At 40.2% G+C, this 17,224-nt stretch overlaps 1 protein-coding gene across 2 annotated transcripts in view; it reads right to left on the bottom strand.

Moving 5' to 3' along the window:
• Positions 1-693: 693 nt before the first annotated feature.
• TCEA1 (transcription elongation factor A1) overlaps positions 694-17,224 on the bottom strand; it is a 170,768-nt gene continuing 154,237 nt past the window's right edge. For both annotated transcript variants that reach the window (XM_033933660.1, XM_033933659.1), the window contains exons 9-10: positions 7,358-7,429; positions 694-986 (exon numbers count right to left, since the gene is read on the bottom strand). In XM_033933660.1, the coding sequence (XP_033789551.1) occupies positions 978-986; positions 7,358-7,429 (81 nt within the window). In that variant the 3' untranslated portion in view covers positions 694-977. The remainder of the gene's footprint in view (positions 987-7,357; positions 7,430-17,224) is intronic.

Genomic DNA, 17,224 nt, shown 5'->3' with positions numbered 1-17,224 from the left:
CTATTAGTTGAGTTTCTGTAAGCAAGCATTCCATTTTCTGGGGCTGTAGTTATCAAGAAAATCCACTTTCTCCATGAAGTGATCTAATTGAATTTTATTAATGGATGGAATATGTTACGAATTGTTGCGTAAGATTCTCATCCTTCTCAGACAATGGTATGAAATGGCATTGTAACATACTTTAGTTTCAATAATGAAATTTATTCCAATTCAAAAAATTGCTCTGGCACTTTCTTTTTATGGAAGAACTGGATTCCAGATTACTCAAGCACATCAAACCTTCTAGATACTACAGGTGCACTTTTAAGATGAGAATTATGACAGCAAGAGTTCAGCAACGGAGTCTCTCCATTGAGGGCTATACGCTTAGTCCAGCAAGCTTCTAGTTTTTTCATAAGCTATTATTTCCTATGACACAAAAAACTGGAGACTTGCTGGACTGAGTGTATAGCCCACGATGGAGACTGTTTTTTAACTTGCTTTTTTACCAAACTTTTCAAACTGCTCTCATAGGTAAAAATAAAGCAATTCAAATGGATAAATGCTCCAAGTACAATGTTATTGGGCCAAAAGAAAAATTTCAAAAGGAACAAAATCCATTTGTAAAATATTTGTATGGAAAAAATGAAGATGATTTTCATGACTGAGTCAAAGTATTTTATAGGCAAACAATTAAAACAGCACAAAACACAATTTTAATCAATAAAAGTTTAATGTCGACTCACTTATAAAAATGAAAAAATATTTTTTTTTTTTACACACACCATTAAAATCAGGTATCTTCTTGCTATTTGTTAGAAGTACAGGAAAGCATTTAGGACGGTGATAGTTGGGATGATAACCACAGGCCAATGAAGGTTTATCCTGCTAAAAATCCTATCATTGTTGCAGAAAACTAGATGCTTAATCTAGTACTTCCTTAAAGTTAATTGCAAAATCCTCTCTGTCTGGTCCAGATTTCATAATTATTTCTTCTTTTAGCAGAACTATAAAAGAAAAGACAAACATGAGGCTAAATGTCTGCATCTTCTGTCTTTACCATCTATTTTCATTTAAACTTTGTGTGCATTTATTGAGTGAATGGGCCAGAAATTAAACCTTCCTTATTTCTTTCTGTTGATGCATTTCCTCTAGTTCTACATTATTTCATTGCTTTCAAATTACTTTTAACCACTCATCTACCCAAGCATATCATAGTAGAGATGGGGCCTTGACAGATTAGGCTAATGAATAAAAATTGAATCTGGAAAGCATTGTGGTAATAGTTCATAAAAAAAAAAAAAAAAAAAATCGCTGTACCCATATTCAAATCTCCTACTCAGTATTTAAATCTATTATGTATATTCTGCACTGTCATCCATATGAGTGCACTGAATATACGCAGAGACCACTGACTAGCCTAAATTTATCTACATAGCTATACAGCTACACCTTGGTACTATCCAGATACTGTAGTTTCAAGTTTACTTAAAATTTATTATACCGCCCACTCCAACCTTCTAGGCAGAGTACAAAAAACGCCATAACAATGCGCCAATTATAATACAATGTAAATAAAAAACAAACTGAGGGAAAAGACAATTTTTTAAGGACAATGACAAACGGGAACAAAAAAGGAAGAAGGGATTGGAACTACAACTGATAGAGAGAAGGAGAACACTTAAGGGGAAAAACAAAAGGAGGGGGAACTGTGAGTAGAAACCTTTCTTAAATTTATGTCGTCCTTAAAAGGACAGTTTAAGTTGCAAAAGCATTAAGGAAGAGGAATGTTTTTAGCTTCATCTTAAAATTGATAAGAGTTGTATTTTTGCGCAAGTAATTAGGGATACTGATCCAGAGAGAAGGAGCGTTAAGGGAAAAAATTGTAGCCCTCATTGTACTGATATGTTTCAATGAGAGAATGGTAAGGAGATTATGAGCAGTAGATCGTAAGGTCTTAGTTTGATTATAAGAGATAAGTAAGTTATTAATAAATTCAGGCTGATTATTTACTTTAGTTAGTGTTAAAGTTGTCTGTAAAATTCAATCTTATAAACAGCTATCCCACTCTGACAAATTATAATAGACACTGTGGTGTACAGGCCTCTCACATGAATCACCACTTTAAACAAAACAAGCCTCAGAGCTAGAGGTACGGTGAATAACGCCAGAACCCCTGTAATTATTAAGCTACTCAGATGGCCTGCTTCAATCATCAGCTCCCTCTTACAACCGGCGGCTACCACGGAAAAAACTCCACCAGGAGAAAAAAACTGTGACGCAACCGGTTGTAGAGCCTTGTTTTACTATATCCTGCTGTCTCAGGAGAAAAGAGCTAATGGAACCTTGTGGGCTAAACAGTACCATCAAATGGCAAGCATTCTATTAAGAACTAATGAGCCCTTTAAACTTTCCTCCTGTAGCTTATCATGTGAAGTGACCTGCGTGCGAGGATGGGTGTTTAAATTTGCCTGCCTCTCCTGAGTCAATGCTGTGGAGATAGAAGAAATGAAGTATACTATGTGTTTGTGATTAGCCCTTTTCTCCTGAGGCAGCGGGATATAGAAAAATAAGGCTCTTTTCGAGGAAGGGACTTGGATTTTCTGCCACTGGCCGGGAGTGCTGATGGAAGCTGCGTAAGGACTTTGGGACCTTGAAGTATTGCAAATAGGACGTGTTTAAGCGCATCTAGAGGATGTAGGTTCTCTCTTGAGAACTGTGATTAGGAGTGGAGAGCACCGAAGATTTAAAGCACAGCTCCGTGAGAGGATTACAAATGGTCTGTGTTGGGAAATATACATCACGTTTTTTTCTCCGGAAGGACATCCCTATTTGTGCAGCTAAGTACTTGGCTTGTTTGTGTGTGTTTTATGATGTTTATGTTTTTTGTATTACCACATTTCTAGACACTGGGGTGCATAGAGCTTTAAGCTAGGTAAGACTCTACAACCGGTTGCGTCACAGTTTTTTTCTCCTGATGGAGTTTTTTCCGTGGTGGCCGTCGGTTGTAAGAGGAGCCAATGATTGAAGCAGCAAAAAAAAACTGACTTCAATAGAAAATAGTCTATAGAGTGCGATCAATTAAATATAAAAAATGCTCAGAGACATGAAACTCTGAAGGGAAGGCTGCTAAACTTCCCTAAAAGAGAGTTCACCTTCCAGTCATTGCAACTTCATAAATCCATGATCACACTCTAAGACGCTGAGAACAATTTGTAAAAGTTTTTAAAGTTCTTATAGTGCTTCAGATATGTTGAAAGTGATATCTTCTCTTCTTTTAGCAAAAAACAGCTATCACTATGTTCATTAGACATATTAATATTCACTTAGCTTTTAAGTTTGATTTGAGGGGTTTGATTTGTTGCATTTAAATTTCTTTCTGGCTTCTTTTTTTTTAAATTAATAACCCTGATCTACTCATAAGGAAATGATTGAAGCAGGCCAGCTGAGTAGCTGAATAATTACAGGGGTTCTGGCGTTATTCGCCGTACTTCTAGCTATGAGGCTCATTTTGTTTAAAGTGGTGATTCATGCGAGAGGCCTGTACACCACAGTGTCTATTATAATTTGTCAGAGTAGGATAGATGTTCTGAAAGCATTTCATATTGCTCAGATGTCGAGGAGATTTATATGGAGAGTTTTCTTGAGAGGAGACCAGACTCTCCTTGAGTGTGGAAGCTGTTGAGGTAAGCACTCCAATCTGACATCAAAGCATCTATGGTGAGGAATGTTTGATGGCAAGGGGTCTGAAAGGGAAGACCTTGAATGAGGTTGGAAGAAACCATCCACTACTGAAAGAAGATAGACAAAAGCAGAAACTGGGACCAAGATGATGGAAAAACAAAATATCCCACCAGCTACAGCAAGGGAGATGTTCATTTTGAAGGGGACTAAGCTCAAAGCGGGAACCCAGCCCCCTCTTATGGTTATGCCACCAATCCAATCCAATCCTTGGTCTTGTATACCGACTCATCCCAACAATGGGGCTTGATTCGGTTTACAGAAGATTAAATAATAGGACAAGGAAACGAATTATTAGAGCAAAGGATCATCATTTCTAATCCTTTTTTATGTTGAAGAGTCAATTAGAAATTTCTGAAATAGATAAGTTTTTAAGGTTTTCCAAAAAGTTATCAGAGAAGGAAGGAGTCTCACTTCTACAGGAAGATCATTTCAAATTTTTGCAAAGGAAAAAGCAACAGATTATCAGATCTTACCTAAAGCTTTGAAGTACTTGCTGAGTTTGTTTTTGGAGTTTCCAGTTCAGTTTTGGAACATTTTTCTTATGCAACCCATTGTCCTAAAAATGCCTCTCTCAATTCAGCTTTAAATTATTTTGATGCTGTATTGTTTGATTCTTTACTCATTGCTGCTTTAAAAACCATTTGTGGATCTTGGATGGACCTCTCAAAAGTTACCTATGCCAGATGGTGGAACCAGATTTCTTTGCTCTACAGATATGAGCTTTATATTGCCAAAAAATCTAACTCTTTTATAAAGAAATGGTTGACCCTACAGTCACATGATCTAATTTCTATTCTAATTCTTTCTGGTGATGTATGCATCTCTTAATTCTGTTCACTGTTATTTGTTTATATTGTATTTTATTGTTGGTTTAAATAAACTAAGACTTAAAAAAAAAAAATCAAAACTGTCAGAAGTAATTGCTGCCTTTTATGGAGACAGGTAACTTTTAGGGGGGGGACGGGCAGGGACAGAGGAGATTCCTTGCAGGGATGGAGGGGATTCTGGTGGGGATGGGCGGGATTTCTATCCCCGCGCAACTCTCTACTGCCACTACTACAAGGCATTTTGTGAAAATCCTTGGAGCTGGTGCTAGACCAAAGGGTAGGACTTAATATGAAATTCAACTCGAAAGCAAAGATATTTCCTGTGAGTAGGTAGGTTGGGTATATGAGTGTAGACTTTCTTGAGATCTAGAGAGCAAAGTCAATTGTTCTTTTCCAATAGGGGCAGAAGAGTTCCCAGAGAGACAATGCAAAACTTCTTCAGCAATCATCTGCTGAGGTCATGAAGGTCTAGAATTGGTTGAAGGCCTCCTGTCTCTTTTTGATAAGAAAATACTTGGAGCAGAACCTCTGGCCCCTCCCTCTCTTAGCAGGAGAAGGGCTGAGAGTTCTTTGTGGAGGGTCTTCTGGAAAGAGCTGAAAAGACTCTTGGTGGATGGGTTGGAGGTCATATTAGCAAACACAGGGCATAACCTAAAGCTACTACTTAACATACCCACTAGTCTGATGTGATTAGGGTCCAATGCTAGTGAAAGTAGTCTGCCTCTTATGGAAAGATTGGAGGAAGAGTGAAGAAAATGTTGCCAATGCTCTCTAGGAGAGTCAAAAGGACTGAGACTGAGATTTCTATGGTCTCTGTTGCCTTGAGTGGTAATGCTTAGCAGGAGGCCTAGAAGAGCTCAGTGGCAGGGGAATCCTGTGGCTCAGTAGATCTGGGCTTCCAGGGAGAGCAAGGGCTGCTATTTTTTAATGGGTGCCTCACACAACACATGCAGGATAGCTACCGGCAATTTCAGACCTGCCGGAAATTTTTGTCCCGTAAAAGGGGGCATTCTCTTTTGTGCATTTAAATACTAATGAGCTCCTTGTGATGCATTTGAATAGGGTTCTCAGTAGAGGATCAGTAGCAGCCATGGAGAACCCTTTTGAACATTAACACGAGAGCTTTCTGTGATAGTAAAACTGCTTTAATGAGTCTTATTGCCATGGAAATTTTTGCGCATCGGAGCCCTGGTCTTTTCTTCAGATTTTCAGTTATCGAGTGTTTTGCGATACTGATAAATACCCCCACCAAGGCTAAGCTGCAAAATCCTATCTTTTGTTATTTTACTTCAGGCATTAGGAATGATTTGAAATTAGCTAGCCAGCAAGTAAAAGCTAACTAACCATCCTTGCTTGGTTTCAGTTCTTCCCCATAAAATATACTGTCCAATAAACCCTTATAAAGTTTGCTGGGGGTTTTAGCAAATGGTTTGAAGATTCATTTAGTTGAATGCATTAAATAAAAGGTTTGATTGCAAACTTTGCTGTCAGTAGCTTTGACAACTAATACATGGTCCAATGCCAAACTTTTGGAGTGTACACCTTTAATTATCTCTCTTGGAAATACAGAACCAGCATATAGTGCTATCTATCCTTTGGAGAACATTTAAATGACATAGATGTTTTCTCAGTAATTTAAAAAGATAGCCTGGTGGGAGCTGTTAAGTTTCCTTGAAAATGCCCTGTCCTAGAAGATCACCAGGCCAATCAGGTTTTCAGGCCAGCCCTAATGAATATTCATGAGAGAGATTTGCATTTAATGGAAATGACAGACATGCAAATCTGCTCCATGCATATTCATTAGGGCTACCCTGAAAGCCCAATTGACCTGGTGGTCTTCCGGACAGGGTTGGTGACCACTGCTCTAGACAACTATTGGGTCAACCAATATTAGGAAATATAGAACCACCAAGGTTATTTGCCAGTAGGATCTGCATGGGATACATTTGGAAACATGGTATCAAAGATATTACAACATATGGAAAAGTTCCTCAAAGAAAAGTTATATTTGAATATTATACATTCACGATGTGAGTAAATCAACCAAGCCATGATAACGACCAGTTAGGCTGAAGGGTTACTTTAATGAGCAGTAAAAATTTCCCACTGCTCAAAATGTTTAGCTTCCAATAGAGACACTAACTTGCCTTAAAATACAGCAGTGGTCTCTAAAGCTGAAAACCAAGCATAGAGAAGAGGGGGGCCATGATCCAAAGCAAAGGCTCAACTACTCACACTGTGATCTCAGTTACTTTTCCTGAACAAATGCTGGGGAAACATGTTACAATATCATCAAAGGTATAAGAAAAATTATAGCTTGTGACAAAGAATCGGCAAACCAGCTACTGTCACCAATTTGCCTGAGATTCTTATGGTAAAATGCAATTAGTCACCTGCTGACAAAAAGGATACAGCAACACCCAAAAACAAAATAAGCTATTTCAGCATATTCTGACCTACTATTACTGAATTCTGGCTGTGCCCTCCCTCATGTACCAAACTATTGCCACTAATCAATAAAGTATTAATAAGAGTAAATAAAGCTGCGTTTTGGAATCTAAGAATTATCTTTGTTGTATTGTTTCAAAGTCAGAAGTCCAAATTTCAGGCTTCTTGTACTGAAGGATTTATCAATTGACTTATGTTAATTTAAAAAAATGAAGTGGTACTTTTCCACATTTGTTCAATATAAATCCGAAATGAGGCTGGATGGTTTTAACAGCACAAGAGGATCGTACAATTACCCAAGAAACAGACAAGCTATATAAGAGAACAGTGGCTATTTTGAAAGGCCGTCCCATCCTTACCTTCCACCTGTTGCCACATTCATTACACAAAACAAATGTAGTCATAGGCTCATCAGCACTGCGGGTCTGAACCTGCAATAAAAGAAAACAATTTTCTGTACTACCTTTTCTAAATAAACCAAAAGCAGCAGCAGTGATCCTAAAAGTATTAACACTTATGGCTATTGCAATTACACAAAATGATGGAATGCAAATGTTAGAAAACACAATATAGGCTGGTAACACATTCCGTTTTCTTGAACAAACTTGGCTGGCTGAAGTTAGGACCCAAAGTGGTGAAATGGATTAGAACCTGGTTTATGGACATACGTCAGAGGGTGGTGGTTAATGGAATTTGCTCAGAGGAAGGAAAGGTGAGTAGTAAAGTACCTCAAGGATCGGTGCTGGGGGTCTATTCTGTTCAATATGTTTGTGAGCGATATTGCCTAAGGTTAGAAGGAAAGGTTTGCCTTTTTGCGGATGAAACCAAGATTGGTAACAGAGTGGACATCCAGGAGGGAGTTCACTGCAAAGAAGTACAGAGTAATGCATTTGGGGGAGTAGAAATCTGATAGAGATGTATGTGCTGGGAGGCGAGAGGCTGATATGCATGGATGAGGAGAGGGACCTTGGGATGATAGTATCCGAGGATCTGAAAACAACAAAGCAGTGTGACAAGACAGTGGCTCTAGCCAGGAGGTTGCTAGGCTGTATAGTGAGAGGCATAACCAGAAGAAGAAAGGAGGTGCTGACACCCCTGTACAGGTCATTGGAGATGCCCCACTTGGAGTATTGTGCTCAGGGATGGAAGCTGTATTTGGTCAAGGATATAAAATGACTTGAAGCAGTTCAGAGGAAAGTAGCAAAAATGGTAGGAGGTTTGCGGCAAAATAAGTACAAAAGAGACTAGAAAACTTCAATATATATACACTGGAGGAGAGGAGGGACAGGGGTGATATGATATAGATATTTAAATGTTTGAAAGGTATTAATATAGGAGCAAATCTTTTCCAGAGAAGGGAAATTGGTAAAACTAGAGGATGTGAATTGAGGTTGAGGGGTGGTAGACTTAAGAGTAATGCTGGGAAATTCTTTTTCACGGAGAGGGTCGTGGATGCCTGGAATGCCCTTCTGAGGGAAATGGTGGAGAGGAAAACTGTGATGGAATTCACAAAAAGTGTGGGATGAACACAGAGGATTGCTAATTAGAATATGAATGGGCTAACTTTCATGGTCTGAATCCTGTAAAGGAGATGGTTTGGATAGGCTGGAATGAACTTCAATGGCAACTCCAGTAGTTGCCCTCCAAACACAAGAAACCGCTGTAGGGGTGGTCTACGTCACCAAGACGGTCCTACCTCCCACAGGAATGGACCTTGGAAAAACCAGTTTGTACAAAATAAAAGATGTGGAACCAGATCCTTGATTTCCGAGAGTTAAAAATCAGTAAGGTTTATCGATATCTTAAACATGTAATTTTCACACAATATAAAAAAACAAACATATTCCAACACTTGAACAGTTTACTGTAACCTGACTGCTTTCTATTGTGTTCAAAGGACCCCTGAAGAAGGCTAGACACCACCGTGTAGGGTCCATTGACTGCTTATGCAAGACAATTATTGCTGTTCAAGTGTTGGAATATGTTTATTTTTTATATTTTGGACCAAGAGCAGAGGGAAGGAAATGTGGGAGCGCACTCTGCCCCTTACTCCCGATGTTCCACCGCTGTGCCAGTTGAAAGGCTCAGCGGCAACGCTTAATTTAATTTAATTAAAAAAGGGTTTTGTTTTTTTTTTGTTTTACTCACCGGTCCTGCTGCCTCACCTGGACTGAGAGCAGAGGGAAGGAAGCGTGTGAGAGCACTCCGCCCCTTACCCCTGACGTTCCACTACTGAGCCAGTTGAAAGACTCAGAGCCCAATGGCATGTAGCCGTTCAGCGTGCCGTTGAAGGCGCATGTCAAAGGTGCCTTAGCGAGCGCCTTTGCGAAGCGACCAAAACACAACCATCTCAGGTTCACCTAACCAGCCCTCACGAAGACACACTCCAACACCAGCCACCCACAACACCACAAAATAACCTCTCCATCACCAGAATCAACTCTCAACAAGCCAAGGACGAAAAAGAACTTACCCTCCACTTCCAATACCATAATGAAAACTACACCACAAAAATATCAAGCTATCCTACCAATTACCCTACTACTAACCAACCAGAAGGTAACAGCAAACAACATCTCCCCAATACCAACCTTATCTAACTCCAAGGGAACCACCCAACCTACCAGATGGCTCTCAATAGATAAAATCACAAACTATCAGACCTACACCTACCAATCCACCACACAAACTACAAGAAGAAGACCGGCTAACCCTTGCAAGACCAAAATGCAACCGCTCCAAAGATCACACATCTACCCGAAAATAACTCAGATCACACAAACAGTCTACACCACTCTCACTTGTGCATATGTGAACATCAGAGCCATAGGCCCCAAGACAGAACACATAAAGAACTGGATAAAAGAAGAAAACATAGATTGCCTTTTCCTCACAGAAACTTGGCTTACTTTAGATTAAGACCCCAGAATAATGGAAGTCTGCCCAAAAGGATACAAAATAATAGTGGTCTGCAGAGAAAACAAAAGAGGAGGAGGTATCGCCATAGTAGCCAAAACCACCTTAGACCTAAAAATACAAGACAAAACAACTACCCCATACATGGATCTACTAGCCTGTCAATTCTCAAGCACATCACTTAAAGGAACACTAATATGCTTGCTCTGCTATATAACTCCAGAAAACTGGAACCCAGCAAAAGATTTCATTTACCAAAACTTACTAACGACAACCTACAACTTAATTCTAGGAGACCTCAATCTCCACCTTGAAAACCAATCCCACAAACAAGTTGAAAACTTACTAGCATACCTCGAGACCCTAACATACAAGATACTAGACCCTCAGACCACACATGAAAAAGGTCACCAACTCGACATTGCAGCCTACATGTCCCAACAGCCCACTTAACCAGAAATCTACACATCAAACAGATACTGGTACCGATCCCTATAGTCTGACCATTATACGTACTCCTTCAAAATCAACTGGACCAAAAACAAAAGCAAACCAATTACACAAAAAATAACTTACAACTCGCACCCACAAATCGACCCCACCAAATTCTGGACAAAGACAGATGCCATAATCCAAGACTACAACCCCAAAGACTTCATCCCACAATGGAACATTCTAAGTACAGCAACCCTACATGAGATAGCCCCAGAACAATCCAAAACAAGAATACATAGAAAATCTGACAAATGATTCGACAATGAACTACTCCAACTCAAAAGACAATGCAAACAACTAGAAAGAAAATGGAGAAAAAGTAGCCAAGATTCCACAAAAACAACATGGAGAACACTACACCAAAAATACAAACAAAAGCTGAAAGAAAAAAGAAAGACATACTACACAAAGCAAAGAGAAGGATCCCAAGACACAAAAAAGCTATTTCAGTTACTAAAAGAACTCACAGACACCATACCATATTTGACCAATAACAACTCTCCCCCCTCCCTCAGCCACCATATTAGCCACATTCTTCAAAAATAAGATCGCAAATATCAGAGCCACGTTCAATGGAACACCCACTCACTTAGAAGAAATCTCAACCTCCCCCACAGAAAAAGAATCGATAGCAGCAGACAGAACCTGGTCCCTCTTCTCACCTATACAATGGTCAGACTTCAACAAACTATATAACAAATATAGTCATGCAGCCTGTGAACTTAACCACTGCCTACCATACCTACTGAAAACCTCTAGTACGCTATTCCGCACTCTGTTCCTACAATGGATACAAACTCTACTCACAGATGGCCAGTTCCCACAAAACCTCAGCAAAATCATCATAACTCCAATCCTAAAGGACCCCAAAGGAGCAATGGACAATCCATCCACCTACAGACCCATAGCCTCAATCCCACTGTATGTCAAACTAATGGAAGGTCTAGTAGCTAAAGCCCTAAACATATACTTAGAAAACCACAATTTACTCCACCCCACGAGACCCTACTAGAAACACTCATGGACATCGCGAGACAACACCTCTGTACAGGCAAAAAAATGATGATCATACAATTAGACCTCTCTGCAGCCTTTGATCTAGTAGACCACGACATCCTCTTATAAACTCTAGATTCAATAGGAATTACAGGAAAAGTTCTAACATGGTTTAAAGGATTCCTACAATCCAGAACTTATAGAGTCAAAACAAAGAAAAATCAGAACCTTGGTCCAATCCGTGTGGAGTGCCACAAGGATCACCCCTGTCTCCCATACTTTTCAACCTATACATTGCCTCCCTAAGCTACCTATATAAATTAGGCATTACCTCCTACAGCTATGCAGATGATATCACTATACTCCTCCCCTTCGACCAACTTGAGCCCTCCACGATAGGCACAATACACGGAACACTTGAAACAGTAGCAACATGGATGAAAGAACACAAACTAAAACTTAACCCGGACAAAACAAACTTCATCCTCCTTGAAAACTGCAAAACCCCAACCTTGACTAACATAGAAATAAACTCAATCTCATACCCCATTCAACCCATGCTAAAACTCCTCGGAGTGCTGATAGACAGATTTGTGTTGTACCATGCAACCACAAATCAACAAAACTATAAAAACATCATTCACCACTATGAGAAACCTAAGACAAGTTCGAAAATTCTTCAACAGAAAACAATTCCAACTTGTGGTTCAATCACTAATCCTAGGCCTAATAGACTACTGCAACATACTATATCTCCCCTGCCCAGCAACAAAGATAAAACAACTTCAAACAATACAAAACACAGCCCTAAGACTTATCTATTCATTGGAAACAATACGACCACATCACAGAGGCATATCACAACTCACAATGGCTCCAAATATAAGCCAGAATTCACTTCAAATTCCATTGCCTACTATTCAAAGCTATAAACGGAAACAGCCCTACCTACTGGAACAATCGACTAACTTATTCCACATCTAACAGACACAGGAGAACACACACAATATTCACACACCCGCCAACCAAAAATGTCAAACAAAAAAAATATGACAACCTACTGGCCACCAGAGCAGCAAAACTGGACCGACAACTCACCAATCTGCTGACTTCAACCACAGACTACAAAACTTTCAAAAAAGAAACAAAAACCCTACTCTTCAAAAAAATACATAAAACCAATATAACATAACCAATAATGTTCCAAACTCCTCCTGCATTACCAATCTACTCCTTAGCGAATTAGAAAATGTTCAACCTATTCCTCAAATACTTCTTAATATGTACTTCTTAAGATCATAACAATTCTTATGTAATCCGCCTTGAACCGCAAGGTAAAGGCAGAATAGAAATCACTAATGTAATGTTCAAGATCTCAATAAACTTTACTGATTTTAACTCTTGGAAGTCCAGGATCTGGTTCAACTCCAGTAGTTGGAAACTAAGGTCAGTACCAGGTAGGCTTTGGAAGTCTATGGCCCAGAAGGGGGAGAGAGAAAGAAAGAGAGACAGAAAGAAAAGGGAAGTGGCAGAAATAAATAAATATTAGATTTACAGTCAGAAGAAGGAAGTGCAACCAGAGATTCATGAAATCACCAGACAAAAAGGTAGGAAAAATGATTTTATTTTCAATTTAGTGATCAAAATGTGTCTGAATTTATATCTGCTATCTATATTTTGCACTATGGCCCACTTATACTAAACCGCAATAGCGTTTTTTAGCGCAGGGAGCCTATGAGCATCGAGAGCAGTGCAAGGCTTAGTGAATCTAGCCCTATGTTTGGAAGTGGGAACACCAAAGAGCCATGATGTGCTAGCTCCAATTTTCTATTTTCTTTTGCACTAACTTAGATTATTGCATTTGTGAAATCTTCAGTAGAAGCATTAATTTAAAAAAAAACAAAAACCAACAACTTGGCTTTTTTGTCATCTCCCCATTAATTAAATGTGGAGGTGCAGGAAGATATTTAGGAAGTTCAAGTTTACATTGTCAGCAGTGTTTCAATATATTCATTTTATGTTTGATATTTGTCTGTCATTTGCTTTGTATGCTGTGTAGAGTGAAAAGACAGAATATAAATTATTAAACTATAGTAAATTATCCAGTCAACCACATACATATGCACAGGTCATGCAAAATACAGGAAAAAAGGATGACTATAGCTGCTGAGCTGGATCTGGATTACAGACAGAACCAATATAAAAAAAACTTGTCAAAACCTGTGTGTTAATTCTTAATGCAGATGTAAAATGGTAAACATCTCAAGCAATGCATTATAATTTTACAGATTATGAAGCTTGAACACAGGAAAGGTAACTTTAAAAAAATTGCACAATAAGAGATTTATCTTAAACCAAGTTCACAAATAATAATAATAATTTTATTTCTTATATACCGCTGTACCGTGAGGTTCTAAGCGGTTTACAGTAGAAACAGAAGAAATGCAATAAGTAAGATTAATTAAGATGAAGAGAAAGTACTTAGAGTTCCCTGACTGTCCCAAAGACTCACATTCTTGCTAAAGTACTTGAGAAAAATAAATTAGTTAGGTTATAAACATAGAGTAGAAGAAGGTAGGAAAATAGTTCATAGGAAAATTAATTTCGAATACATTATACATTATATATTGTTCAAGGCGGAATACAAATTATAGGAATTACCAAAAGAATTGCGTAATAAAGATTATCTAGATAAATTACATAACAGTGATTCGTGTACATTAAATGGTGTGGTAGAGGATTCAATTTTGAGAATTACATATCAAGGGAATCAAGTGATAACAGAATATAGTGGAGATTATCAGTATATACGGTTTACAGATTGGAAGTTACCTAATAATGAAGTAAGAAATTTATTGGATAGTGTGGAAAATGTTTATATAGGAATCAGAGTATATATGATAGGAAAGGTTCTAAGAATTGAATTAATGTGTTATTCTATCGAGGGAGAGCTTGTGCATAAAGGGAGGATATTAGTTGGTAATGACATGTTTTCTGAATAGAAATGTTTTGATTTCTTTTCGAAACACTTTGATGTCTGTTGTATTGATCATTAGTTTGGTGATTGTGGGGTCAATTTTTGCTGCCTGTGTCGCTAGAAGGCTGTCGTATAGTTTCTTAAGACGGGTTCCATTATTAGGTGGGAAGGTGAATAGGTTTTGAGTTCTTCTTGATCTGGATGAGCGGTAATGGTTTAGGCGGTTGTTTAGGTAACAGGGGGCAGTTCCATGGGTTATCTTAAACAGCAGACAATAGAACTTGAATTGAGTTCTTGCTTTTATCGGAAGCCAGTGAGAGTCTATATAGGCGGGAGTGATGTGGTCAAATTTGCTGAGACAGTAGATGAGTCTGATGGCAGTGTTCTGAACTGTCTGTAGTTGTTTTATCATATTGTTAGGACATGTTAGGTAGAGGCTGTTGCAGTAAAGCACAGTTACTTACCGTAACAGGTGTTATCCAGGGACAGCAGGCAGATATTCTTGACTGATGGGTGACGGCACCGACGGAGCCCCGGTACGGACACTTTTAGAGTGATTGCACTCTAAGAACTTGGAAAGTTCTAGAGACCGCACCGCGCATGCGCGAGTGCCTTCCCGCCCGACCCCGACGCGCGGTCCCTCAGTTAAGATAAGCCAGCTAAGAAGCCAACCCGGGGAGGTGGGTGGGACGCAAGAATATCTGCCTGCTGTCCCTGGATAACACCTGTTACGGTAAGTAACTGTGCTTTATCCCAGGACAAGCAGGCAGCATATTCTTGACTGATGGGTGACCTCCAAGCTAACAAAAAGAGGGATGGAGGGAAGGATGGCCATTAGGAAAACAAATTTTGTAAAACAGATTGGCCGAAATGTCCATCCCGTCTGGAGAAAGCATCCAGACAATAATGAGATGTAAAAGTATGGACTGAGGACCACGTAGCAGCTTTGCAGATTTCCTCAATGGGCGTGGAACGGAGGAAAGCTACAGATGCTGCCATAGCTCTAATTCTATGTGCCGTGACAGAACCCTCCAGTGTCAGTCCGGACTGAGCATAGCAGAATGAAATGCACGCAGCAAGCCAATTAGATAGTGTGCGCTTAGAAACAGGACGTCCCAATTTATTCGGATCAAAGGACAGAAAAAGTTGGGGAGATGATCTGTGGGGCTTAGTACGGTCTAAATAGTAAGCTAAAGCCCGCTTACAGTCCAAAGTATGAAGAGCCTGTTCCCCGGAATGGGAGTGAGGTTTAGGGAAAAAAACAGGTAGTACAATAGATTGGTTGAGATGGAACTCAGAAACAACCTTAGGGAGAAACTTTGGATGTGTACGTAGAACCACCTTGTCGTGATGAAAGACAGTGAAAGGTGGATCAGAAACTAGTGCATGGAGCTCACTGACCCTCCTGGCAGAGGTGAGAGCAATAAGAAAAAGTACCTTCCAAGTGAGAAACTTGAAAGAGGTAGTAGCCAAGGGTTCGAATGGAGGCTTCATCAAGGCGGAGAGAACCACGTTTAGATCCCAGATCACCGGAGGTGCTTTGAGAGGTGGTTTCAGATTGAAAAGACCTCGCATGAATCTGGAGACCAGGGGATGAGCTGAAAGGAGTTTCCCTTGGACCGGCTCATGAAAGGCCGTAATGGCACTGAGATGAACTCTGATGGAAGTAGACTTGAGACCAGAAGTAGACAGAGAAAGCAGATAATCCAATAGGGGTTCCACTGCAAGAGACTTGGGATCATGATGATGTAGGAGACACCAAGAAGAAAACCTCGTCCACTTTTGATGGTAACATTGAAGAGTGGCTGGTTTCCTGGAGGCGTCCAGGATGGAGCGAACAGGCTGAGATAGCAAAAGATCAGTTGAAGTCAGCCCGAGAGATACCAAGCTGTCAGGTGTAGAGACTGCAGGTTGGGATGGAGGAGGGTTTCCTGATCCTGTGTAAGCAGAGATGGAAACAGTGGAAGTAGAAATGGATCCCTGGAACTGAGTTGAAGTAGAAGGGAGAACCAATGTTGTCTGGGCCACCGTGGAGCAATCAGGATCATGGTGGCCCGTTCCCTCTTTAGTTTGAACAAGGTCCGAAGCATGAGAGGCAGAGGAGGGAAAGCATAAAGGAACAGATTGGACCAATCCAGAAGAAATGCATCCGTTGCCAGACGGTGAGGAGAGTAAAGTCTGGAGCAGAATTGGGGCAACTGATGATTGTGAGGAGCTGCAAAAAGGTCCTCCTGAGGAGTGCCCCATTGTGCAAAGATGGACTGTAGAGTCGATGGGTCGAGAGTCCATTCGTGGGGTTGGAGAACTCTGCTGAGCTTGTCCGCTAAGAAGTTCTGTTCTCCTTGAATATAAATCGCTTTCAGGAATAAGCGGCGCGAGGATGCCCAAGACCAGATTCTCTGGGCTTCCTGGCATAAGAGGCGAGAGCCCGTTCCCCCTTGCTTGTTGATGTAGTACATGGCCACCTGGTTGTCTGTGCAAATGAGAAGGACTTGAGGAAATAGAAGGTGTTGGAAGGCCTTGAGGGCATAGAACATTGCCCTGAGTTCCAGGAAATTGATGTGATGCTTCTTTTCCTGAGGAGTCCACAGGCCCTGAGTTTGGAACTCGTTCAGATGGGCTCCCCATGCATAAGGGGAGGCGTCGGTGGTGATGACCAGATGATGAGGAGGCAGATGGAACAGAAGGCCCCTGGAGAGATTTGAGGATATCAACCACCATTGCAGAGACTGACGAAGAGACGATGTCACAGATATGTGTCGTGAGCAAGAGTCTGTCGCTTGAGACCACTGGAGAGCCAGGGTCCATTGAGGAGTGCGCAGGTGAAGCCGTGCCAGTGGTG

The sequence above is a fragment of the Geotrypetes seraphini genome, chromosome 2 (assembly GCF_902459505.1).
Source record: "Geotrypetes seraphini chromosome 2, aGeoSer1.1, whole genome shotgun sequence".
Lineage (NCBI taxonomy): Eukaryota > Metazoa > Chordata > Amphibia > Gymnophiona > Dermophiidae > Geotrypetes > Geotrypetes seraphini.
Note: the sequence above shows the minus strand (reverse complement) of the source record. Positions and strands in the feature narration are given on the sequence as shown.